Raw genomic sequence first — 26,584 nt, 5'->3', positions numbered from 1 at the left:
AGATCTGTGTTGGAAGTAGCTCACTCCAAGAGCACTTTCCACTACAGGCGCAATTCAGACATCCATGGAAAGCAAGCTGATTCTCACAAATGCAAACTTCCTGCATTCAGAGCAGAGTTTGACTGCTTACTGCTGGTCAAACTATATGGACATATTCATGCTCCCAGCTCTTTAAATTTGAAGAACTGTCACAGTAGCAGTATTACATGTTTTACACCTGCAGTTCAACAACTGCATTCCCACGTTTTGCTGGATCCATTCAGTTCCTGGGCACAGACAGAGCACCTTATCACCGTGAACATACCAAAGGCATTTTAGAACAATGAGTGGCAAGGTCAAGGAAAAGCAAATGTAGCAAAACACTTCAACAGCTCAGGAGTCCAATACTTACCTAATATATTAATGATTCCTTACTACCTGCTACCTATTTATTAAAAGATCTTAAAAAGAAAAAAACAAAACTAAAATCCTGAAGAAATTGTCAGATTTCACTATAGAAAATGATACTTTTGCAGTATTTTGAATGATTCAATTATTTAACTGTTCTGATATAATCAGCTGATAGTCTGCAATTACAACAACTATTTAAATGCAGAAAATCTACACAAGGTCAGTAATTTCACACTGAAACACACTTTTCAGTAGAAAATGATTCTGACACATTGCAATTCTAACATAAACTGTATACCTGTGAGAGCATATAGGCACCAGATTACACCAGTGACAGCAAGAAATCAGTCAGGAAGGAACCCTTAGTCATTCTTTTCCATGATGGTAAAACTGGATGCCACATAAGATAACTAAAGTTTCAGTCACTTGTATAAAACTCACTGTCAGACTTTGACTCCCTAAACATATATGTAAAAATCACATTATGGTCACCTGCAATTGCTTGCAGGGGGAAATATTTCTGCAGAAAAACAGGAGTGAGGCTAATGCCAGAATGGAAATGTGTTTTCCAGTTATTTCAAATGCAGGGTTTTGCTATTTATCCCAGTCAGACCATTTTTCCCCCTGTAACATGATACTCTCCAGTGGAAACTTCTATTTTCAAGCTGAGAAAATAGAAATAGTTTGCACAGAGCCAAATTATACTTTGCTTTCACTGAAGAGTGTTCTGAGTAATGTTAAAACACAAATAGATGTAAATGAGGGCAAAATTTGACACAATGATCTAAATAAATTCCTTGTGCAACTCCACTGATGCCAACAAGATCCTACACGTGGTTTATTTGGATAACAATCTTTACACTGTTATCCCCATAAATAATTAATAATGAAAAGTTTTAAGAGCTGATAAACACACCTGAAAGTATTTTCAGTAATTAATCACACAGATGGAAGGAAAGCTCCTTAATGTTATGGGCAGTGAACCACTGAAGTAGGATGACATCCAAAACTTCTGCCTGCTGGAACTGAGGGATGTCCATAAACTCCAGGTACATCCTCTGCTCACGTGCAGGCCATCTGTGTAACGCACACACTGTAACTGCCTACGAAATGTTGAGCTTGCTCTCCATCTGCTAACACAAGCACATATTTCTATTTCTATGTGGGAAATCATAGCCAGAATATTGGTTAGATAAACATATTTAGGCATGATTTGATGCTCTCCTACAGAAGGTGTAAGATACAGCACAATGTGAAGGTCTTTTCAGTCTTGCTTTCCTGAGAAAAATAACACCAACAGAGGAAGGCTGAGGAAGGCTCAGGCTCCTGAGTACCCAATCACCATTTGTACTGAGGCACACACACAAACAGTGACTGAATTACAGGACAATAACTGAAGGTAGAGCCACCAGCAACAGTCAGCCAGGACAGAGCCAACAAAAAGCCTCAAGCCAGCCTGTCGCCCAGGCTGCACCTCTTGCCACCATACCATCTATTACATGCTAAAAGTAGCCCATCAATAAAAAAACAGACACCCATCAATATCATTCTGATGAATGGCCCTTTGGCTTTAATACAATGCTACTGTATTAATGAACACCCTCGAGCTTGCTGTGACAGATCAGAGCACGTTTTTCTGCCCTTCTCCTGAGCACATGCCCACTTTTCCTGTTCCCACTGGATACTGAGAAAAAAAAAATGTCAGTGAAAAATAAATGATTCCTTAAACGGCCATATCTTTGTATTTGCTCCTTTGCCATCCAAGCACCGTATGCTAAAAACAAAAGTTTTCACCTACATGTTGAAGGACAAACCATGTGATTCTGGTACCCCCTACTTCCACACCAGATGAACACAGCCACAGAGCCATCCCTAATGGTCATAGCACCACACATGACTTTTTCACCTAATGCTTTTTCCTTCTTCCTTTCTACAGCTTCAGGCAGCCTTCCAGCAGGCCAGCTGTGTCAGAACAGAAAAAGAGGATTGCTTGTGCTTGCTGATGGATGAGCTTTCCTTTTCATAGAGAATATAAAATATTGTATTCCCTGCTCCATGCATGGCAGAAAGACAGTGCTGCCAGAGGGACACAGAGTAGCTTGGTCAGAGAGATCTGTTATCACAGAGCTAGAGCAAACAAGAATGTAACAGGTCTCTTTCATCTAATAACCAATAAAACTGCAAAAGTACCTAAAGCATTCTCATTTCCACGGCCTAATGCACTGTATTTGGATCACTATTACTCCAGGTTCTTGGTCATACTTACTTGAAATGTGACAAGCAGAATTTCAGACTGTTGAATCTGTATTTTAGGTGGCCATTACATCCTTGTATCTGACAGTAACTATTTTTGTAGGAAATGATTGTAAAAACTGTGACTTTGAAAACCTTTCAGTAATTTTTAGCATCAGATCACCAGTGGAGCTCACGATACCCAGATAATCTGTCAGTTACCTCTGTTACTCTCTGGCAACTTCACTACTTACTTAAATAAAAGATTCCAACACAGTAACATTTAATGAGAAATTGACCAATACTCATCTGTGTGAGAAATAGGGCAATGAACTAATAAAGCTGCAGGATCTTCTGGGGTCTGCATCACACAGAAAACTTTGCTTAGCTTTAGGCAGAACAAGCGAAAAGCAATAAGATGATACAAATTCAAGAGTAGAATAATGTATAAGATGTCACTACAAATTATAAAAAGAATTAATACATACCTCACTGACCAAGCAAACGGCATGCGGTATTTTCCCAGCTTGCTACAGAATTGTTTATTGGATTTTAACACTTTCTGTGCACACTACAAAAAAAAAAAGAACACCAAAAAAACAATGAATTGTGTCACCAATGTGCCAGTAGTATCTACAGGACAGGATAACAAACTATCATTCTGCTGGAGAGGCTGCAGTGGCCCCAAAACAATTGGATCTGATACTGCCCATGACAGAAGGTTCTGCAATGGTCAGGAGAGGCATCATGGAACTGCTGACATGTTAAACCTCTTCAGTGTCCTTTAAGCCAGAACTACAGCAGTTAAATTACCATTCCAGTTTGCTTTCATACATCTATGGCAAATGCTCTACATGTTCTCAGACACGGGTAGGTGCCTACCCCAGTTATGTGAGCATACAAAGTGCACTAGTTCAGAATTCATAAAAGACTACTGAAACAGAATTTCACTTTGCTAGGACATAACTAGCATAGGAATGCACCATGCACGGATTCATATGCTCCAGTCAAAATGGCTTTTTTTTTCCATTTTGCATACCTGGGTGAAAACATTTATAAGATTGTAGTTGGTCACCACATAATAATTTACCTTAACAAAGTTAGTGGAGTTTGGGCATTTGCTTTCTTAGGACTGGTGAGATTCGCAAGCAGAATTGCCAATGCCTTCAGCTTCCAATAGGTGGAAACTTACAGAGAGGGAACTTGTTCATGTTACATTACCTTATAAGAATCAGGATTCTTAATGTAAGGCTCAGCACTGCTGGCAATGTTTCCTGTGAGCACCTTCTCTATTTTTGCTACTAATACGATCTCAGAATGAGGATTACTTATGGAGAAAAGAGCCTGAGAATAGAAAAGAGAACAGTAAAAAAGTATAAGGCAATACGGATGAAATGAAATACTGCCAATGCTCTTTGCTTATGGAAATGCCACCAAACCAAATTCAGAAGGCATTACAAAGGATATCTCTCCATGCATTCAAGACAGTCAAAGGGAAACTAAAATCTTCTTTTTAGCTCTGCAGTAAGATTGTGCCCTCAGCACCTTGCAAAGACACTAACTGAAGTGAAGAAATGCTAGAATCACCTAACCTAACCATTTGTCTGGGACAACACTCATAGCAGCCACACCTCATGGGAATGGCACTGAGAAGAAATGCAACACAGGGCAAGAACATGGGAGTACTTGGAGATCAACTGTGTTTGGATGAGGCTTTAAGTTCAGTTTTGATTGGTTGGTTTGAAAAACATCAGTGAATGAACCCAAAGAATTCAGGAAATGTGTTCGGTCTCTCTAAATGCAGACATTAATTATTTGAATTGTGAATGGATTGTAAATATTATGCATCTGTATCCAAGTACCATTGATATATATTGTTCGAAAAAGCATGCTATGAAAAAAGAACCAATGGTAGTAGAAAAAGTCTCCAGCAAAAATTAATACTACTGAACTAAAATTAGTCATGAGAGCACTAAGTCACATAAGCCACACACATGGAATACCTGTTTTGGGTACTTCAGCCATTCTTCTGGGAACCCCCTGACCTGTGGTTCTTCCACTTCATTTGAGTCTATATTTTCAACAGTGCCATTTTCTAATGAAAACGAAGAACCTGAAATCATCTGTCTGACGAGAGCATGGTTCAAATCCACATGAAAATCAGCAGACATCTTCCTGCCATCCCTGACATCATAAAGGGCCACGCTCACAAAGAAAGGCTCCACCTGGAGAAAACACCAGAAACAAAACAATGCAGTAACCAAGAGAGAGATTAAAATCTTTTACTAGAACCATAGAGCTAGAAAAAAGAAAGTAAACGAAGACTGTTTACAAATTATGAGATTCATTGAAAACACATGTTCACCCAGCAACAAAGATTCCAACATTGAGGGGCTTTTAAAGGTAGCTCATTGACACTGGGCCAGAATAGCAATCAGCAGCTAACACAGAAACTTGCAGAAAGAATACAGAAATGTCTCTGTTGCAGCTAATGATTAGAGTAAATTAACAGGCCTCAGAGAAATGCTACAGAATAATTTTAATGCAAATTTGTGCTCATTATAAAAGAATGGATAGTGAGGGTGGGCCTTCCAGGGATCATCAGAAATGTGACCAGAAATGATGACAAATGTAATGAGATGAAAAACGTTTACTGGTACAAACACAAACGCGTGGGTGTGTTATTCAGTGGGAAACACACATTCTATTCTGCTAGGAAACCAAGAGCATACAAACAGCTCTGACAGTACCCACTTGTTCTATCCCATAGTGCCAGGGAATTAAATTGTATGACTGTAAGTAACCTCTATAGAGCCTTCACTATTCTGATGAAACACATCAGTCACGATAAGAGAGACGAACTTGTGATGACAAGTTCTGAGCTGCTTGGAAATCAGAATCTTAAAACTCAGGAGATAAGGGCAATGTACAAACAGGTACAAACTGAGGCTTTTGCAGCCTCAGTAATGAACAAGTGCATGCCCTTGGTTCAGTTATCATGAGCTCCCTTAAACAGCTATTCCAGTCTGCCAAAAAAGTATTGATCACATTATGCAGAATATGCACTCACTGGAGAGGTCATCGTCATATGGAAATACACAAACAAAATAAAAATCGATGCTTCATGGAATATATCAAAGTTGAGTTTCCAGTACACATTTCTCAAAACCTTCCCTGCTTCTGAGGAGAATTAACCTAAAGCTATGGACTGATAACGACAACTTCCCTTTCCCTGCACTTTTTTCTTAAAGTAAACATAAACAGAATTTTCTGCTTTGTCCTTTTTTTAAAAATATATATATTTATTTTTAACTCTGGGCTTTCTTACTTGATGAAGCATCCAGTCCTTTCTATTTGCCTTCTCATGTGTAATTTAATCTGTCTGGCCCCCAAACTCTCTGAGAAAAACAACTAAGAATACCTCTTACCCACCACCAACTGATATTCAATTGCCTCCTTACATAAACTTTCACAGTTTAAACTTGTTCTTATAGCAACTGTTAAGGATCCTCAAGAGTCTTAACGTCTTCAATTCCCCATTCCACTGTAGCTAAAAGTTTGCAATCTAAATCAGCCTTAAAGTGCTGGAAGGTTCCCCAGCCTCATTACTGGTTTCAAAGGGATAGGCTGAGGGGGAGCAAGCATAGAAAGTGCAGAGGAAGTCTTTTTCGACGGGGGAGAAAATGAAAAAGCACACAGGGAAACAATGAAAGCTTACATTAGTTGAAGGATCATTTTCATTTTCAGTAACGCAGGCCTGCAGATTCAAACTGAGGGATTTACAAGTTATCAGGATCCGCTTAGCGGGTTTTTCTTCAAACGGCTTGATCACTGAGTTTGTCCCTGGAAACTCCTTTTTCAGAGGATTCACTGACTGAAATACATTAGGTGATTAGTTATATACGGAAAAAGCACGATAATCCAAAACTCAGAAAGCTTTCTAGAGGTGTTTACTATCACTGAATTACCTGAAAAACCTCACAAAATCACTGCTGATATCTCCATATTCCTTCTTAAGTCAGCCAACAAGCATTCATTTAGCACAAACAGAAATTTTATTTTAATCATGAAGTCTAATACTAAATAAACAAGCTGAGGATAAGAAGAAAAGCAATCTACCTTTCTTCCCATTTCCAGCTAAACTTCTTTCACATACATAAACTCGTATGCCTCCAATTGTATCTCCTGCTTTTTAAACCCATTCACATCTTGTAGTCAAATTCAGTGCACTGAATAACAATAAAAATCTGTTACTGTGACATTCCTAGTCCAATGAAAGGTTCTGCTTCTGTAGTATTTTCAGTCTGCTTTACTGACTCAAAGTTCAGCTACACCAGACAAGAGAACCTCCAGAGGTCCCACCCAACTGCAAACATTTTGCGATCAGATAAGGGCAGTCTATACACAAACCTCTGCAGAGCAGGGACAGCATTTTTCCCCCTACTCATTTTGAAGCTGAAAAGAAACACCATTTCCATTCTAATTTTATTTTCAGCCTAACAGTCCCGCGCACACAAGTGAGATTAGCACAGGGCAGAACTCTCAGTAGCTCACTGAACTCCCAGCCACACAGGTAGCTTAGCTAACCCTGTTACCTCAGCATCTGTATTTAAAAACTTATAGGAACTTGAAAAGGTAACTTTACTTACTGCTATATCAGGATCCAAGGAGAAAAGATTTAGTCGCTCTGTATTTCGAGAAGCTTTTACTGTTTCTTCTGTTTCTGTGGTGTACTGTAGTGACAGACAATAAATTAATTTTCTGCACAAGAACAGAAACCCATAGAGTTGTTAAACCTTTAAATGAATGACCGATGTGTCACTTATAATAACAGCCCTCACTTCTGCAGCAGGTATTCCAAGGTGCTTTCAAACATTCTTTGAAGGTTATGCCTTCGTGAAGAAGAATTTTCAGCCCGCAATATACTTCAAAGGAACGAAAAAGAAGACCAATTAAGTAACTCAAGTTCATCTGTGTTACTAAAGAGTCCATTGTTAAGATGTCAGAATAGTGGCTCACCATGCTGAAAACACTTTGGGGATTCACAACCCCAGGGAAAAACAGATTCCCACAAAACCATTTTTGTTGCAGGGAATGCAGAGAGGAGAGTGGGAAAGTGTTGTCCTGCCTTTCAAACAGGCAGAATCCCACAGGCTGCAGAACACCCACAAATGTCAGGCTTGGGAGTCCTCTCCTCACCCATCTTTCTGTCCTTGTTTCAGGAAGATACAGGATCAGGAGATGAGGGGCAGGCTTTGGTTACTGCAGCCAGGCATACAAAGCAAGGGGTAAAAAGAAGAACTAACTATATAAAGGGCAATACAAGCAAAAAACAACTTGCAGAACATTTATTTTAGCATTGCAGGCCACCAGTAAAGAAAGCACTTGCTTTAACTGAACTATCTGTAGTAAAGAAAGCACCTGCCTACTGAGAAAATGATCAGAAACTCTTGTTGCCCTCCCACATGAACACAGTGATTTATCTTTTGTTCTAGTCGTAGCTATTTTAATTGTGTGAGAATTTCATAAATATGAATACAACCTCAAGTAAAATGTAAACCAAATTCTGTTCTCATTTTCATTCAAATCTGTAGGAATAACATTCTCAGGCAGCATTTTGCTGTATGCATGTACAAGCAGATAGCATCTATAGATGCTCCATGACAGAAGGTGACAAACATCATACATTCACCTAGGAAAACCAGCGATGATATACATCCACCCCAGCTTCTCCTCATTTTAGCACCTTCAACAATTATCTCATTTGCATGGTGTAGTCTGAGAGATCTAGAAAACAAAATATCTCCACAGACATCTTTCAATGAAATTAGTGAAGGTGATGAACAGTTTGCAGCTTGTTTCCTTCAAGTGCTGCAAGTCATATAGGAAACCTTGTCTCTCTAAGCGCCAAAGTCTGTGAAATGCAGGTTAAAAAAGTAAATACTTTATAAACAATGCAGGGGTTAGATCCTTATTGACTTCACAGGTATAAATCAAAGCACTTAAGCAAGCATGTACTTTCTTTACACCCAGTGGAATTCTTTTCATTTATACAAAGCCATCAACTCAGAAATAATTTTATTTCCATCATTTATCATGGCTCTAACACACAAAATGGGGTGTATTCTATTTTTAAACCTTTTACAACAGTAATGATCATCTGTTGGCAGGCATTTTGACCTAGGCAGCACTTTCTACTCAGCTTGTAAGGACAAACATAACAGCCATTACTTTTGCAAAGTCTGGATGCAAGGTGTTCTCTGAAGAATCAGCCTCTTCTTGAGAGCAATCATAATTCACTGAAGCTTCTGCAGGGTCTTGAAAAGGGGAAACAAGTAAATAAATAAATAGGTCAATGTTTTTGTTATGCTTGCTCTTACCAGTGGGTTTTAAAAATCAATCCCCATCCGATCCCTTTTTGTTCTCTCTTAGAATCCATCTCTAAAATAGAGGAGATACCGATGTGACCTTTGTTCACCCCAACCTCATCTCCCAGCAGTGTTTACTATAACAGAGACTGTATTTAAGCTTCCAAAGATGCTGGACTCTACTTGCTGAAGTGTCTGGCACATCCATCCATGACAAATATTCGTGTCCACAACAAAGACATCTTCCTTTGTTCTCTCTGTCCCTCCCAAGACAACCCTGAGAATTTATGCCAACCCAAAGATTTTGGACTCCCAGTAAAATGAGTTTTCAGTGCAGTCAGTGAGGCAGACAGGACCCTATCTGCTCTTTGAGAAGAAAGTCTGGACTCCAAAAGCTGCAAATCTACATTTCCAGAAAACAGCACTATACAGCAAATCTTTTGTTTGGCTCTTGCTTTCAGACCAATGTGAAATAAGTCACTACAGACATTCAGGGCCCTTCTGCCAAGAAAGAATCATGCCTTTTGACAAGCTAACGAGCAAGAGGAATGTGCTATGATGCTATCGGCATTTTTACCCCTAAAAACTGTTTTCTGTTAACCTTATGTCTTTGATGGTTCACATGCATTTCTCTTCCTGTTAATACCCTAATGGGTGGAATTTTCAAAAGCACTTCTGATTCTGAAGTGCAAATCCCTCGTGCCTCCTAATCATAAAAACATATCTTTGGCTATACGAAGAGCTTTCTGACCCCCCCTCCTCCCCCCAGATCAGAATTTATTATAAACACTAGGTTAAAGCCTTCAGTTAACTCTGAACTTCCTCGAGATTCAGATGCATGGGCTTCAAAGCTTTGATTTAGTTCATAACGTAAGTGGTGGTGATAATTTTTACTCAGGTTTCAAGTGTTTTCAGTTATACAGTTTTAGCTAGGATTCATCAAACTGAACATGGATTTATTATGTGAAAATGATGAATTATTGTCTCATAAAGAGTACAGTATAACCAAGCATCTAATTCTTTCCTACACGGTCAAGGCACATTAATATGCAAAGTCACAAAAGCAAGAAATGAAAAGTCAGTAAGCTTCCAGAGAAAGAGCAATACACCAACAGCTGGTGGTTTTTTTTTTTTTTAAATCATTAGCTCCAGATGTTTAAAGAAAAACAAAATGCTGGAAAAAGAATCTTTCCCCAAGAGCAGATTCTTTAAAGCTTTCTTGAGACCCAAGACAGTAAAACACAATGTACCAGCAAGATCACTGACAGGGTGAACTACTCTTGAAAAAAAGCTGCATAAGCAAAGCAGAGCCATGCTGTTCCTGCTGACTTTAAGGGGAGCAGCTTTACTTCCCTCTCACAGCCTTTTGAAAATGATCTGTGGGTAGTTAGCTGACATTGTTCAGGCCTGCCAAAAGGCTGGAGTTGCTCCATCAGAAATCAATAGATACAGAATCCATTACAGGCTCAGGCAGTTAAATTGATTCGACATTGGTAGCTGAAGGCTTTTTTTTTTTTGTGCATTTGATTTAAAAACAATACAAGATTATTCACTCTTACCAAGTTTCAGATCAGTGAGGTCTGCACTTTTCCTTTCCTGAATGGTCCCCTCTGGATTTATTTGCAGGATTTTGTTGAGAGTGAAAATCCAGTCATCCATATCCTGTTCATTTTCAGCTGCCAGCACAAAGTATGTGAGGTCATTCATTTTCAGCTCAAAGGCATGTTTCCTAAGCCTGTTATTCTGTTGGAACGAAAGGAAAGGAAAAAATAAACACCAGAACCAACTATAAAAAGATACCTAAAAAGGCATCCATAAGATGGACTTCTACATAGCCATTCCTTATAGGTAAATTTCAAACGAAATTAACTGACTTTAAAGAATTTTTTTTTTCTTAATATCACAGAAAATGAATTTACATCCATTTATGTTGTGTCTGTAGATCTAACATCTGTTCAGCCGTAGAAGATCTAAGACTATGGCCAGTAACGCTTCAAATTACAGAAGGGAACATCTAAGTGAAATAATAAAAGACCTCTTATGGGGAAAGTACAACACTGCTACATGAGTCATTGCTGAATAGAGAAAATAAGGTCCAAATCTCCTGCATCAGACACTCAAGAAGATACCAAGCAGTGCTAACCAACATTCAAATTTGTGCTGTGGAAAGAGGATGGAATTAGTTCAACAAATTAAATCTAGCAGGCAAGTGAAGAAGTACATAGTGAAAGACTGTTCCACTTCTGACTGCTGTGGTTGGAAATGAATAACTAAATGTGAACAATTCATGCAACCTTCTTTTTCAAGCTATTTTCAGAAGCTGCAAACAAACTTTGTAAAGGTAATGACTACTTTTGAAGTATGTAACAAAGCTAGAAATACTGTTATTAGGATAAGGACATTCGTGAATACATTTTTTTGTTTTTGAAAGAGCTTCTGCATAATACCGGTTAGATTTTGAATAGAAATCAATAAACAACTTCAGACGATGTGAACAGGACAGATTCCTTCATGAGAAGACATTACTATGAACACTTTGAAGTGTTACAAGTGACTATTGCATTTTCAACAATTCCTCGCAGGACACCAAAGGTGAAAATACTGCTGCCCAGTCACTGCATTCTGGCCTTTTAAAGTACAGAATAGGAATCTAAACCCAGTATACTGACAATAGACTTAGCTTTGGTCTGTATCACCAGATTGTACCTGCAGTAGATAGTTGATCCATCAGTTTCTGTTATAAGAATTAACAGCTGCTTAGTTAATGAAACAGCTCAATAAAACTGAGTAGAATGATCTCCCAATGCAGTATGTTCCATTCCTCAAATTTGTCAAATGAGTGAGGCTTCCAACTGTCAGCCTTACGGAAATAATCACATCAATTGTCTCTTTCCCTTGTTTAAATCTGGAAGAAAATTAATGCTCCCTACTTCCACTGCATAACATAAGTTTTACAACTACTGACTATGGACATCAGTGTCACCATTTTACATTCCATATTCCAGAAAATTGCCCTCACATGCAATTATTAGGGCATTGCTGACACATCTAATCTTGGACTGACAGATGAAAACCAACTCATCCAACTCACACTTGGTCGTTTTGCTCTTTTTCTTAATTCACAGTCTTAAACAAAATGACAGTGGTATCCTATAGTTTTACATACCAGAATTATTTCTCAATACACAGAACCGCAGCTCTATATCAAGTTAGTCAGAACAGCATCTGATCCAGCAGTTCAAATCACACTGGTATCTTCTTTTGTGTATGAGAAACAGAGGCAAAATCTGGGGCTTATTAGCAGTGAAGGAGATAGAGAACACCGGACATGGAGAAAAAATTCCATGAACAATTTTGTTTTTGCAGCAGCAGAGATGATTTAAAAGATTCCTACCCAATCTGTTGTTAATCACTCACTCCAATCTTCATACTGCATGTCATGACCCAGCTCAGGAATCAGCAAGACTAAACAACTTCTGGAGCTACTTGGTCAATGGAATCAGTCAAATTTAGGTTTTTCAAAACTGATTCAGGCATGCATGCCTATCTCTGTGTGTACCTTTTAAATTCTGCTAATGAAAATTCTCTTGTTAGGAAATCATTTTCTCTCACATACTTTATTGAGGTGAATAATCTTTCAGGTATAAAAACTTTAATTTGCCCTACGCAGGGGAAGAATATGGTTGGGTTTTGTAGCAATTCATTCTTGGGTGTCTGGTTACATTCTTGATCACAGTGAAATCAAGGTAATCCTCTAGTTACTGCATACATTCAAATTAATGTAAAATAATAACTAAAATTTTATTGAAATCTACTTTAGCTAATAAATCATGAGGGCCTGAACAAGAGCTAAACGTGGAAAAAAACGATGTCAAGAATCCTCAGCCAGTGCCCACTCAAAACTTTTAAAGGTAGATAATTTAAGTGGATCGTGTAAACAAATTTATGCACAGTCCATGAAGAAAAAGCACTGTGCTTCAATCTGTCTTCAGAAAAAGTACGAAGATCACTACAAAGAATGCACTTGTCTGTATTGTGCCCTTCCCTTTACAGACACAGCCATGATCTTTAACTCAGGTCCTGTAACACTAGTAGACATTATCTAATAGAGCAATACATCTTGCATGCTGAATCCTAAGAACACTGTTGCAGGAAAACTTCAATATCCACTTTTCCATCTGCACTTCAGACTTCTGGCAAGCAGATGAGATCTACAGCAAAGGCTCTGTTTCAAGTCTAAAGCCAACTACTTTTTTTCCTGATCAGTTAATAGAGCAAAAAAAAAATCTAAAACCCCAAATTCCATTTCTCAGTTTCCTTCTCTGTAAGTCCTTCCATATCTATATGGAACGTGGACCTTGAGGTTAACTTGTAATCTTCAACACTTAATTCCAAATTTAAACTTTCTTTCAGAAGGAAATTACACAAGAATAAAAAAGAAACTACAGATGAGCTATAAATGAGACAGAAGGCTGTCTAATGCCTGCGGGGTCATTCTTCCAAAAGAATTGTTTTGAAGGTGCTTTGCATTTAATCTGGAGATTTTTTTTTCCAGGATGTTTACTGCAATCCAGTAAACTCTATCAAATGAGCTCAAAGTCATTCATATTGAATTAAATGTGCTTAGCAGCACACAGCTCATAAAATCAGAAATTTCACATCATAGTTCCTCTAAGCCTTCAGATTTATGCGGCATTTTCTCCAGATTCTATGGTTTCCCTGCCTATAGCAACCCTAATAAAAATTTTGTTTTTCAGTCCTATGATTTTAAGTTCACCACATTTTTATAGCAGTTGGAGTCTTTGGTGCTGATGATACTTGCACTATTATTGCCTTGGCTAAGGCTCTCACTTTTGAGTGAAGACAGCTCATAAATTCATTCAACCCATTCTAAATGTCAATTAAATAATCAAGAAAATCAGTGCCTGGTGGTGAGAGGTGAACTTACAGTTCAAACTGTTCTGGACAATTAGCAGGAATTCTATAGATTTAGAAGGCAGATGTCAATAATTGGAAGGATGATTTCAAGCATTTCTTAAGCTTTTTTTCTGCCAAAGGTTAGCGAATAAGGCCAGAAATCTTGCAGTCTAAAGATTTCTGCTACCAAGGAGTGTCATCAGAAACAACACTGAAGATCAGGCACCCTCTGGGCGAGTATTTAATTTACAGCTAAAGCCACACTGCAGAGACATTCAGGTCTTAATGAGGGTTCTGGCTGAGACCTGTCTTAAAAGAAAGCACACACCACCAGCAGGCAAGAGCAAGCAGTCATTTTTTCCCTTCTTATAAATGACTGAGCAATACCAACTCACAAGATCCAGGATGACCATTACTTTAAGCTAAGTAAATACTCCCTTAGTCACAACTAACTGCTCAGCTGAGAGCAACTCCCTCATGGCTGTACCACTGTGCCTGTAACTGCACAGAGCATGTCTCCTTCATGCTGACCACCATCTCAAACACACATAGCTCAGACTAGCACAAGAACGTGCTGCAGACTTTAGGCATTTCTAAGTAGGATTCCTGGGCAAGTTCCAGCCTTAACAGTTCCATAGTTCTATCTCCTCAATGGCCTTCATCACTTCCAGGCCACCTCTCAGGTCTTTCAAGTCAATGGACTGACAGCAGCAGATACCACTGCCCTGCCATGTATTTAGTCTTATCCTGTCCTGCATCTATTTGGAAAAGAAATACTTTATGGGATACACAGTGTAAATTGCCATTCCCTACAGAGGATCTTCAAGGAACCTATTGAATCATTTACATAAATTGAGATATTTCTCTCGTGTGTGCCATCAGCAAAGAGTGCATACTCATCTCCTATCATACTTCAGCTGTATGTCTTGTATTCCGCCAGTCTGAGCATTGGCACCAATTTGAAGAGCAAAACAAACAGCATTTTCTTTCCATGCAACTGATAATGAGACCCACTCATGTACGTTCATCTGTGTGCTGCCAATAATTCTTATCTGACACCAAAACAATCAATGAAATAAAATCAGACTTACCTGTATGACTCCTGTACAGGAATCCAAGAAAATACATCCCTTTGGCTCCTTAGATATTTTTTCATCTTTGTAAAAATTCATAATATATGAGTTATCTGACAACTGTGTCAGCTGGAAGTAGCGCTTTTTGAATGACTGAAGTGAAGAAAAAAAAGACAGACAGTTGTTGAGCTGCAAATTGCTTTCACTGATACCTGATTCACAAGGTTTAAATAAAAAGCAATTTCTACCCACATTTCAATTGCACTATTCTGCAGACAATTGCAACATTACTTTAGGATCTGTTGAAGCAATGTAACCATGACTAATCTGAGATATAAACAGATAAATGACAACAGCAAAAAAGTGTGCCTCTGTGGGAGATATAAATTGGAACAGAAAAAAGAATAATCCGGTCCCCTTACCCGAACAGTGATGCTATTGTTTACAGTGCTGTTGAAATTCCCTTTATAAAGCCATCCAGACTTGAAAACTCCTGCTGCTAATCCTCCTCCTCCACCACCGCCACCTTTTGAAGATGAGTGGGACGTTGTATCCTAGATGAAAGATGTAATTAATAGTGCATTGCAAAAGACAACTGTAATGCATGAATATCTAGTTCACAACAAATAATCATCCTTACATTCCTCTTAACATAAGACTTTATTAATAAGCCTGCTGTGTATATGTTGTTCCACTAACTTCAAAGTTACTTAAAATGTCAAACATTTTATAGGAGATAATGATTCTCCATTATCCTTTTCCAAAATATTAAAGTAATAGATAAGTCTCCATTGATGGAGAAAAGAGGAAAAAAAAAATATCAGAATACATACTTCATCCTTATCTACATCTTCGTGATCGATTTCAAAGGAATGTGATGGCAGTTTCTCTGGTCTACAGTCATTTCTGGGAGAAGAGGAAAAAATCTTTTATAGTATTAAGTAAATAAATAATTATAATGTATCATCTTCTGCAGGGAGGCAATTATGCTGGGTACCCATCAACAGAATACCTTCCTTTTTCTCTGATTCTGTATTCCTTTGAAAATCAGTATGCTTACAAAATAATGCTTTTTTTTCTTAAGCTCCCTTCATTTTTTTCCCCAGCAGTATGAACCAGCTCCTCCATATAAAAGATAAAGTACTATTACTTATTCTATTTCCTGCTCTTTCACCACAACAGACAACAAAAACTAAACAATTTGCAGAGAGAGGTCCCATTAAAGGCTGACAAATGAACCAGAATGAACTCTTCTGTAACTTTTTTTAACCAATAAAAATATTAGAACATTTGCTAAAAGCTTATATATTTCTTTAATATTTCAAGATAGGTATCTTACTATTCAATATGATGAGCACAGGCTTCAGGTAATTTTTAAGAAGGCAATCTTTTAGATGTGGTGCCACTTAAGAGCTCCACACGATAGACGGTGAAACAAAACTGAGAATCAAAGACCAAAGCACTTAAGCACATGCTTATTTTTAAGCACATATGTAGTTGTACCATCCCAAAGTACTTTGCACACTGCAGAATTAAGCCTTAAGTAACAGCCAAACAATGCACTTGGTAAAAGATATTTTTGAATTGCGAAAAAAACAGATTTTTCTGTGGCCTAACGCTGAATTCTTGAAGATTAAAATCTCATCTTGAAAGTCTTTACTACTGATGTGAAAAAACTACAGAAGCTATCGTGGTAAAAGCCATTGTTTGTTAGGAAGACAAATCTTTACAGAATAGAGTTTCATCTACTCAGACTTATCAGGTGAACAAAGAAATGCCATGTTGTCATACACGGGAGTAAACAGTAGTTCAGGAACCATGTGCTCATAAGCTAATTTCCTCTGTGATGTTAGCAAACATTAGCCCACATAAGCACACAGTGTTACAGTAATAAAAAAAAAAAAAAAAGCCAGTTACCTTTCCTTTTCCATTTTCTGTTCATTCATACACAAGTTATAGATTAAGACGATTAGAGTAAAAAGCAATACCTATCTCCTCTTTGCTTTCTCTGTTTCAAAAATCAGTGATATCATGCCTTCAGCATCCCATTGTACTCAGAAAAGCCAGGATAATGAAATGCACACTGAATACAAAAGGACACAAGACACTTTATTCTCTGTTTTAGCTCATTCCTTTTTCAATGTTTAATGTAAACAACTGATTAATATTGTGGAGAAAAGGAACCTCTGCAATCTATTGCTATCTTTGACATCTATGAAGTGTGAATACTATGAATCCCTTGGGCTTGTTCATCACTCAGAACCAAGGATGCACTGCAGTTCTCACAGAGCATGCCTTTGTGGCACTGCCCACTGCCACCAGCCCATGCACTGCTGGAGAACACCACAGCCTTTGCTTGAGGACCTGTACAAGTAGTAGTGGGGCAAGACACTGAGCTACTGAGAAAAACAAAACAAAGCAAAAGAAAAACTGCTGCTATGAGGAAAGGGAAGAAGGCGCAGGGAAGGAGGAGCTGGATTGCTGTGGTGTTGGGTGCCCTGACACTGCAACACTGCAATTCTGCCTGGCTCTTGTCACCCCAATGAAAAGGCAAGCCTGTCCCACTAAACCACAGACCTTCTGCTAGCCTGAGCACATGGTGTGCTTCTGAGAAAAAAGGAAACCCTTCTGTCCTCCCAGAAGAGCTGTATGAGAGACAGAAAAGAACTAACAACCAATGCTTCCGGTGTCAGAGTAGGCACACCATGGAAGCAAAGACAATATCAGTGGTTTGGGATAGGCAAACTACATCAGTAAAAACAGGTTTTGAAAAAATGAAAAAATCATATTTTTCTCTTTGTCCATACAAGGCCTCAGGTAAAGGTCCAGTAATCCGTAATGTGCTACCCCTTACAGCTACCAGCAAAACCCAGACACCTTAGTCTGTAGATGACACCTTAGTCTGCAATGAGATCACACAATATCCTGCAGAAGTATTCCCTCACTGACTACACAAGAAACACTCATCCACTCAGACCTCTCATTCTCCTTTTTTTACGTGGGATCCTACTCGGGTACAGTGCTCAACTCCCTGGGGCAGGCAGATAAAACATGTCTGCAGATTCTCTTTTTCTTTTCACCTACTGCCTCTTCAAACTTGCAAACTTCTGAGGCAGTGGAACTGAAATACCTATCAAACACTGGGGTTTTTCACTTTATAAGCAAAAAGTGTGCTAATGGCTTTTTCTGTTTCCAGACATGCTGTCACCACAGTGCAAACGCTAAGCAAGTCCTGGTTTTCCTCCACCCCTCCATTTGCTCAAGAAGCAAGAACACACACAACAAAGCATAAAAAATGGTGTTAAAAAGAGGTAGTGAGAGCTCACAGAGAGGAATTTAAGAGGTAAAGAGATCTGAAAAATAAACCTCAGAGGAGGAACACACTCAGAGAAAAACTAAAGTAATACCTAAAATTTTGTTTGTGTCATCCCCATGCTGTTCAGCTCTAACCCAGTGTCACAGCACTAATTTACTGAAACTGCATCAGGACACACTGCACCTTCTCCGGATGATCTGCACTACACTGCGGCTACTTCCTGAACAAAAAGGATCAATGGTGGGAAAGGACTTTGGTATCTGACAAAAATCTGCTGCACTATGAAGACATTAATTGACATCTCTTATGACTATCAAACAGAACAGTGTCCTCACACACAAAAAACTAGGAATTCCTTCCAACACTACTGAAGGCTGCCGAGTCCTCAATTTTTGTGTTTCCAAATGCAAAACCCCATGAGAAGGTCCAGAGTACCTATAGTGAATGGGAGTCCTTTAGCCACAGCTAAATCTGGTGTCACATCTCATGATGCAAAACTAAAATGCTTATCACTCATCTAACCTTCTCTATTAGAACAATCTCCTATAAAAAGAATTAAAACAACAGTATTGAGGGGGAAGTAGCATTGACACATCATAACATTCCTAGAGCATGAACTCAGGCAAGTGACATTAATCACCATATTAAAATATCCTTCAAAGAGGATGTGCATAAAGAGCTAAAATGTACCGCTTAGCAGAATAATGCAACCACGTCTGTCAAATGTATATTTCATAAGAATGAAAGTACTTAAGGTTAAATGGAAAACTTCTGCCCAGCAAACATTTTTCTTTAGCACTAAATGCATTAATTTTATAAAACAATCATTATATTGGATACATAAGAAAAGGCACTTTTATAACATCAATTAGCAAAACTGCTCTCCCTGGCTCTTTGTACTACCCTAATCACCAATGTGCAAGAGAGAAAGCAGATCTGTGAGAAGGCTTACAGCACAAACACTCTGAAAAACACATCTAACAGGACCACCAGAGTCAGTTTATTGATTCCTTCCATGATAGAATCACAGAATAGGAGGGATTGGAAGGAATGTTCCGGGATCATCAAGTCCAACTGCCCTGCTAAGAAGGCTTCTACAGCAGGCTGTACATGTGGGTGTCTGGGCAGGTGTTGAATATTTCCAGAAAAGGAGAATCCACAAACTTCCTGGGCAGCCTGTTCCCCTGCTGGCTCATGCACAACCTGTTGCCCCCCAGGTCCTTCTCTGCAGAGCTCCTCTCCAGCAGGTCATGTCCTAACCTATACTGACACTTACAGTTATTCCTTCCCAGGTGCAAGACTCTACACTTGCTTTTGTTAAACCTCACCTGGTTTCTTACTGCCCAGCTCTCCAAGTCTGTCCAGGTCTTGCTGAATGGCAGCACAGCCTTCAGTGTCAGCCACCCCTCCCAGCTTTGCATCATCAGCTCACTTGCTGAGGGTGCACACTATCTCCTTATTGAGGTCGTCACTGAAGATATTGAACAAGACCGGACACAGCACTGACCCCTGGGTAACACCATCAGTCACAATGTCTCCAATCAGACTCTGCACCACTCAGCCAGTTCTCAACCCACCTCACCGTCCACTCATCTATCCCATGCTTTCTCAGCTTTGCATCAGGATGTCGTGGGAGACAACATCAAAAGCCTTGCTGAAGTCAAGGTAGATGACATCCACAGCTCTCCCCCCATCTACCCAGCCGGTGATGCCATCATATAAGGCTACAAGGTTGGTCAAACATGATTTTCCCTTGATGAATCCATGCTGACTATTCCTGATGACCTTCTTGTCTTCCAATTGTTTGTAGAGGGCATCTAGAACAAGCTGTTCCATAGGTTTAGTTCGGACTAGTCTGCATCCAAGCCAAGTCATGAGCCCTTGTTCCAGTGGTCAGTGTTACATGCATGTAACCACTGTTTTCATCCAGTACTGTATTTTTATGTCTCAAAACTACAAGAAAGTAGGTGGTAATGCTGCTTGCTTGGGCATTCAGTGAGTTCATTCACTACACTGTAAAACAGCCCTCAGTGTACAGGATATAAACCTCCCAGAAGTGGGAGTATGTGTAGGAATACATACAGAAATGAATGAACACCAAATTCCTAATTTCTTTCCACTCCCATCAAGGAGATTGTTCCTCCCACTCCCTTTACACTGATTTAATGTACTACATCCAAGCATGGAGAGGACATTTGCTTACCCAGACAGCTGCACATTTCTGCAGCCATGTCCCATGCACTGTACCAGCACACGCACTCACTGCACACAGACCTTCTGCACTGTGCAGCTATAAACCCCTAAGCGAAATCCTACTCCTCTGGCACACAGGATAGCTAAAAGGAGAATTAATCCCAGTTAAAGGTGAATGACATTTATGCATTATTAAGGAAAACAGAATCTAGCTTTCTGTATTAACTGTGCTTTGAATATGCAAATACACACTTAAGGTTTGAATCAGCACTAACAGTTTCTCAATACTACTGGATTCTGCAGAGCCTTGAACTTTTGCTGAAAGACCCCTTCTTCCCCTTTTTAAAAATGCAAGCCTCTGTAAATACAGTAAAACATGTACAGAATATGAGATAAAGGAAAGTACAAATAAGGACACAACTCAGCAAAATGACACAAACCTTACAGGAAAAATAAAGAACTCATGCTAGATCTTACTGTGGTAAGTGTCGAAAGTCTTCTGAATACTGTTCATATTTGTAGTTCACAACATGCCACTGAGAACTGTAATATTTACAAGCCTAAAGAGAAAATAACAATAACAAGAATTAATTAAATAAGAAACTGGTATCTCTGAAAAAGAACTGGTCAGAGCCCTACAGCCCCTTGCATTGGCAAATCAATACGTGTTCTCACAAAAGAGCCGAAATCAAAAGAAATAGAAAATGGACATACATTTACAGTGAATGATCCGTTCACATCTAAACTACACAGAGTCAAGGTTCAGACAGTTAAGTGGCTTTTTATACTGTCTTGTCCTCAGACTGCCTTAAAATGTCAAATTCTTAATGATTAGTTAATGACTGTGGAGCCAGGAGTTGCACTCAATTATTCTTACAGGTCTTCTCCAACTCAAGGTAATCTGTGACTCTAATTCTACTAGAATTGTTTAGGCTCCGAAAAGGCTAAAGAAGAGATGAAAGAAGAACCTATTCCTCTCCTTCATAGAGTTCTCAGAAGAAAGTGACTGTCACATTCCCACATTTGGAAGCACAATTTCTCTTTTAAGTCAAATGCACTGAATCGTACAAGATGGAGTGGGGGCAGGCTGAAAACAACTGAACATGCTTTCCCAGTTCTCATCACCTATTCTGCAGGCATCATTAATTTAGATCCCCAGACCCTCAAGAGACACCGTGCAGTTTACGCCTGACTTGCTCCATGGACATCACACATTCATCTGTACCTGTTTCACCGTCTAAGTCTTCCATTTGTAAACGCATTTGCCTCACTCTTTTTATTCCCTGCTGTTGCAGCACAAGCCCTCTACTTCTTGTTCTGCCCCTAGGGACTGATCTTCATTCTCTCAATGTTCAGGAATATATTAACAGGATTATTATTTATCATCAGGGTCTCATTTTCCCCATCACACTGGATTTGCTCAGTCATCTCATCATCTCCCTGCAGCTTTTATTTTCTAAGAAAATGTTTTAGCTGGTTTTGCATCTCATCTGAAATCATTCTTGATATACAAATCTTCCTTAAATAAGGAAAACAGACCTGCACAAAGACTGTGTGAAGAGTTTTGCTATGCTGTCAAATAAATCAGATTAACTCTGTGATTTACTCAGTACAGAACTTTTATCAGTGCAATTAAACACGACAGTTAGATGAAACAAGATGCATGAAATATATGTTTATTGATAACATACACATCAATAAGAAGAAAAATAACCCCATGTCAGAATTTCCAGCAATCCTCACTGCAGAATATAAAATGAAAATAGGTAACCACACTATATGCTGAAGAATTTCCCCTAACATCATATTATCTTCTTCCTGCACTTCAACATTTGCCTCAGCACACATAAGATGGACAAGAAGGAAAAAAGTGGCCTAAAATCTATCAGCAGAAAGCACTGCTGAAGTTGACAGGGAAGAGACAAGTCAAGAATGAAAATTGTGGGGATCTACAGTAAAGAAAGAAACAGTGACATAAAAGATAATTTAATCTCAGGTGAGAGCAGGAAAGAGTCTCACTAAAAGGCATGGGAAGGATGAGGCTGCAGGAGGAAAAGAGTAAAGAATAAATTAAAGAGACTAGAACACAAAAAGCTAAGCAGAAAAAGTGGGAGAAGAGGCAATAAAGGGACAAGATGGGTCACTCCAGCTGGGAGTACTCCTTCTTTCTCGCCTGTCTCTCCTGATGTTCCCATGGGAGTCACTGCTTGCACAGTGGTCTTTGCCCTGGAAGGACAGAGAGGGGATTGTGAGACTGCTACTGCAGTCTGAGATGAGCTGAAAACCTAAAAATTGTGTTTTTTTTAAAAATTTTCTAGTGATTTTTTTTTTTTAACTCAGTGCTGGCTTGCCAAGTCTCCTTTTAAGCCCTGTGTAAAGCACACAGATACGTAGCCACAGATGAATTTAGGAAATGATCTCAGGTGTGACCACAGTCTTCTATAGCACCTTTGTTTGTTTTAGCATATGAAAAAGAAGATGAAGAAGTGGATGCACAGTAGTAGGCAGTCCTCTTGGCACTAAAATGGAATAGAATATTTTAATACAGCCACATGCATTCTGCAGTAAAGGGATTCCAACTGAAACTACGATCTCCTTGATCTGACATAAGCCTTCACTGTCTTTCAGACATGAGATGCAGAATAAAGTGTGACCACTAAACAGTATAAAATAAAAAAAAAAAACAAAACCAATTACTGATTATCCAACAATGAACATACTATTCCAGTATTGTAATCAGCTGACTGTGCACCTTACAGAGCAAAGCCCACAGCCTACACACGACAATCATGTTCCTACACAGCTCAGGCTTTAAATATTAAAAAAAAACACTTTTTCTTATGACTCTCCACGAAATTCCTTTGTCTCTCTCCTGTTTGCATGACCAAAGTTCTCATTTTAACTACTTGCTATTCACCTGGGTTACAAGAATTCTCTTACAAGGCAGCATGCACTCTGCTATACAAGAGCCAGTGAACAACTCATTCATTGAGCCTTGTGAGGAGGAGCACAGACTCTTCAGCTCACACTTCACCCTCTTTCTGCTTGGTAAACGTGAAATAATCAAGTCTTCTACAGAAAGGGCATCTTTTTCCCTGCAGTACTTTCAGCACTAAGTATTCTACTGAGCAAATGCAATTAATGCACGCAGAGTGTTCTCACCACAGTCTTTTACTGCAAACATTACAGGCTGAGGTACTCAAAACATAGTTGGGAATACCATGTAGAGCAGGTCACAGTGTTTTAGCTTATAACCATAAAGGCTTATTGTGCCTCTTCAAGAAAAAGCTAATCAAGATAAAAATCAAAGGGGACAAGAAATGCATTCAAGTATCATTTAAACAATTCACAGAAGGCAAGTCAATCCAGTGCAACAGCTACCATGGTTCTGTAACTTGCTTGTTGTGGTTAGCCATTATAAAGCAAATCTAGGTTTTAAAAAAGAAATATATTAATACAAGAGCACAGCATTTTCTATTCAGAGTATCCCAACTGAAAAATTAAATTCTTCTGCAGACTGCATTGACTTTTAAAGATTTTTACTGTATTTTTATATGAAAAGTACTGTAAATCTAATTTTAATAGCGGGGAAAAATACCTTTGAGGAGCAAGAAAAACCCTTCTGGAAGCAGAGATTTCACTGAGGATCCCACTGCTCTTGGCAAACAGCAGAGGCACCACTGTACAGCTGTTCAGCTCAAGGGGACTGCGGGGGAGGAAAAATACAGGCAGAGAAATGGAAGCTTTGGGATGTGGGAGGGCTGGCACATGTCTGCATGAATTTTCCTATTCTGCTGTTGACCAGGCAGGCTGCCCAACCCGTTCCCAAGGGACCTATCCAATTCACTTCTTTTCTATCGTTTTGGTTTTCTCCTTGCCCAGCTAGTCCAATTTTTCCTTACAGAGACTGACCATCCTGCAAACCTTTTTCACCTGTGTCTTCTTAGCTCTGGTTCTGGTGATGACAACAGAATGGCCACCACAGTGAAAGAGCAACTTAATAAAGACTTGCCCTACGATGCCAATGAACATTTTGAAAAAGAAAAAGGGAAGTGAGAGAAATACAACTGAAGCAAGCATCTTGGTACTTTTGAAGGCAACGGGAGTTCCTTTCCTCTGCAGCTTACATTCTCTCTAAGCTCTAGGTGTGCGGCCACCTGTATGACAACAGCTGTTTAGGGAACAACTGCAGAGAAACTGCATGCCAAGTGCCCTTCTGCCTCCTCACGCACTCTGCAAAGTGAAGCAAGAAGCAGGAGATGTTAAAGAGGAAGGGTTTGGAAACTGAAAGCAGAAAGACGCCAGAGTTGGAAGCAGCCACAAGGCTGAAAGGGAAAGGGAAGCTGCAGGGCACACTCTGCACCCTACCCCGTGATCAGTGACATGCAGTGCTGCTCCCAGCGCTGTCCGCACTGCCCCTCCTGTGGCCCCTGCTGCAGTGACCTGAGGGACAGTGTTTTGTCCAGTGGCAATTAAACTGTTTGTGACATTTACCAACAGGAGCTTCCATGTTAATTTGGCTTTGAAACATATCAGCACAATGGGCACGAGACTGAATTAAAAACCTGAGAAGACCACTGCACTGACACACACCACTTCCAGTAGGTATACGGAAGGCTGTGGCTCTTTTAACACTATGATTAATAAACCTCATGTTTAATAGTGACTTACAAATCCTGTGGAGAAAAAACACAAAATCTGAAATAAAAAGAGCTGCCAGGTGAATGGCAGGGGCGCTAAAAAACTTCACACAACTGACAGCTCCAACTTTTGTACCTAGGAAAATCTACACAGGAATGAAATTTCAGTATTATTACACTACTATTTCATGGTGATGCTGTGCTTTTCAGCCAGCACTGTCCCCCTGCACCAACGATGAAGCGTGAGGGCTACAATTACACCCACAACCGAGAAGCAGCCAGTGCTGGGGTGCATATCCAAGAAAACAAAAGTTTGGAAAGACTATATTAGGCGTATTCTCATCACTCATAAAGAAAAATAATTATATTATTTCTCAAGGAGTGAATGAAATTGTAGACCATGCAGGTAATGCTGGCTGGCATGAACGCATGTAACAGATCCTGCAAGGAGTGAGGAAATTACAAATTCAGGAATAAATAGAATGGTACAGTAAAATATTCAGGGCAGTTAAGAATACTTAGAAAACAAGTACTAAAGACAATTTTATTCTGGCTTTAAGAACTCTGTAAACTTAACTTTTCCTGGAGCCTTAGTTGCTCAAGTTCCTCCTCCCTACAAAAGGTGGAAAAAGTCATAAGGAAAAAATCCTAAGAGCATTTCAGCTACAGGAACAATAGATTCTAACAGGATTTTTTTTTAGAATATACCTAAGCAGTGTAAATAAATAAAGGTACCCAGATGTTAATCGATCAAAATGTGAAATATTCTCCTTGCATCCTACAGAAAATATTTAGTTCTCAAAAGATTGTTATTAGTTGTTTTTTGTTGTTGTTGTTGTTTTGTTTTAAACCTTCCTATTGCAGTTTCAGCAAAAAGGAGAATGTAACACAACTTGTTTACAGTGCATCCTTACGTCTCACTCATTACCATAACACCTGAACGTCCCTGAAATCTATGACAAGTTTTTTCTCTCCCTGATGAGAACTGTACATAGCAGAATTGGCACAGGCTTCCTTGGAGCTTGGCAAAAGGATGGGAGAGACAAAACGTTTTAGCACTTTATGTGAACACCCACACCCTTAAATATGTTTATGTGCACCACTGTGAGCTAACACAGCATCAGCAACAGGGCACTGCTGCCTAGCAGAAGGCAACGAACCCATGGCAGCGGTCTGGGCCCCGAGGAACCACCTGGGGCAGCTCCCAAGGACCTTCTCACTCCTGCACAGACCTGCAACATCCCCAGTGAGTCAGATACCTGAGTATCCACCGCCCCTAAAATGAAGCCTTACAGGACGCCTGATGTACTTCTGCCTCTTTTCCAGGTGAGATATGACAATATTGTTGCAACAGGAATTTTAAAAGCACTTGAAGTCCAAGTAAACTCAAAATGCTGCAGATTAACTCAGAAGTGACGCAGCTGTGAATAACCAAAACAGTTATTATCACTCAAA

At 39.3% G+C, this 26,584-nt stretch overlaps 1 protein-coding gene across 7 annotated transcripts in view; it reads right to left on the bottom strand.

Moving 5' to 3' along the window:
* DOCK10 (dedicator of cytokinesis 10) overlaps positions 1–26,584 on the bottom strand; it is a 136,465-nt gene that overhangs the window by 53,597 nt on the left and 56,284 nt on the right. For 6 of the 7 annotated variants that reach the window (XM_042820431.1, XM_042820427.1, XM_042820429.1 and 3 more), the window contains exons 4-14: positions 20,967–21,049; positions 15,814–15,886; positions 15,403–15,534; positions 14,999–15,133; positions 10,550–10,733; positions 8,854–8,939; positions 7,272–7,355; positions 6,341–6,496; positions 4,626–4,847; positions 3,844–3,966; positions 3,111–3,193 (exon numbers count right to left, since the gene is read on the bottom strand). In XM_042820431.1, the coding sequence (XP_042676365.1) occupies positions 3,111–3,193; positions 3,844–3,966; positions 4,626–4,847; positions 6,341–6,496; positions 7,272–7,355; positions 8,854–8,939; positions 10,550–10,733; positions 14,999–15,133; positions 15,403–15,534; positions 15,814–15,886; positions 20,967–21,049 (1,361 nt within the window). Of the gene's footprint in view, positions 1–3,110; positions 3,194–3,843; positions 3,967–4,625; positions 4,848–6,340; positions 6,497–7,271; positions 7,356–8,853; positions 8,940–10,549; positions 10,734–14,998; positions 15,134–15,402; positions 15,535–15,813; positions 15,887–20,499; positions 20,566–20,966; positions 21,050–26,584 lie in introns of those variants that run through there. The other variant, XM_042820434.1, reaches the window with a different exon arrangement.

Source organism: Centrocercus urophasianus, unplaced genomic scaffold (assembly GCF_019232065.1).
Source record: "Centrocercus urophasianus isolate 14NV4802_14NV808 unplaced genomic scaffold, USGS_Curo_1.0 seq_19, whole genome shotgun sequence".
Classification (NCBI taxonomy): Eukaryota; Metazoa; Chordata; class Aves; order Galliformes; family Phasianidae; genus Centrocercus; species Centrocercus urophasianus.
Note: the sequence above shows the minus strand (reverse complement) of the source record. Positions and strands in the feature narration are given on the sequence as shown.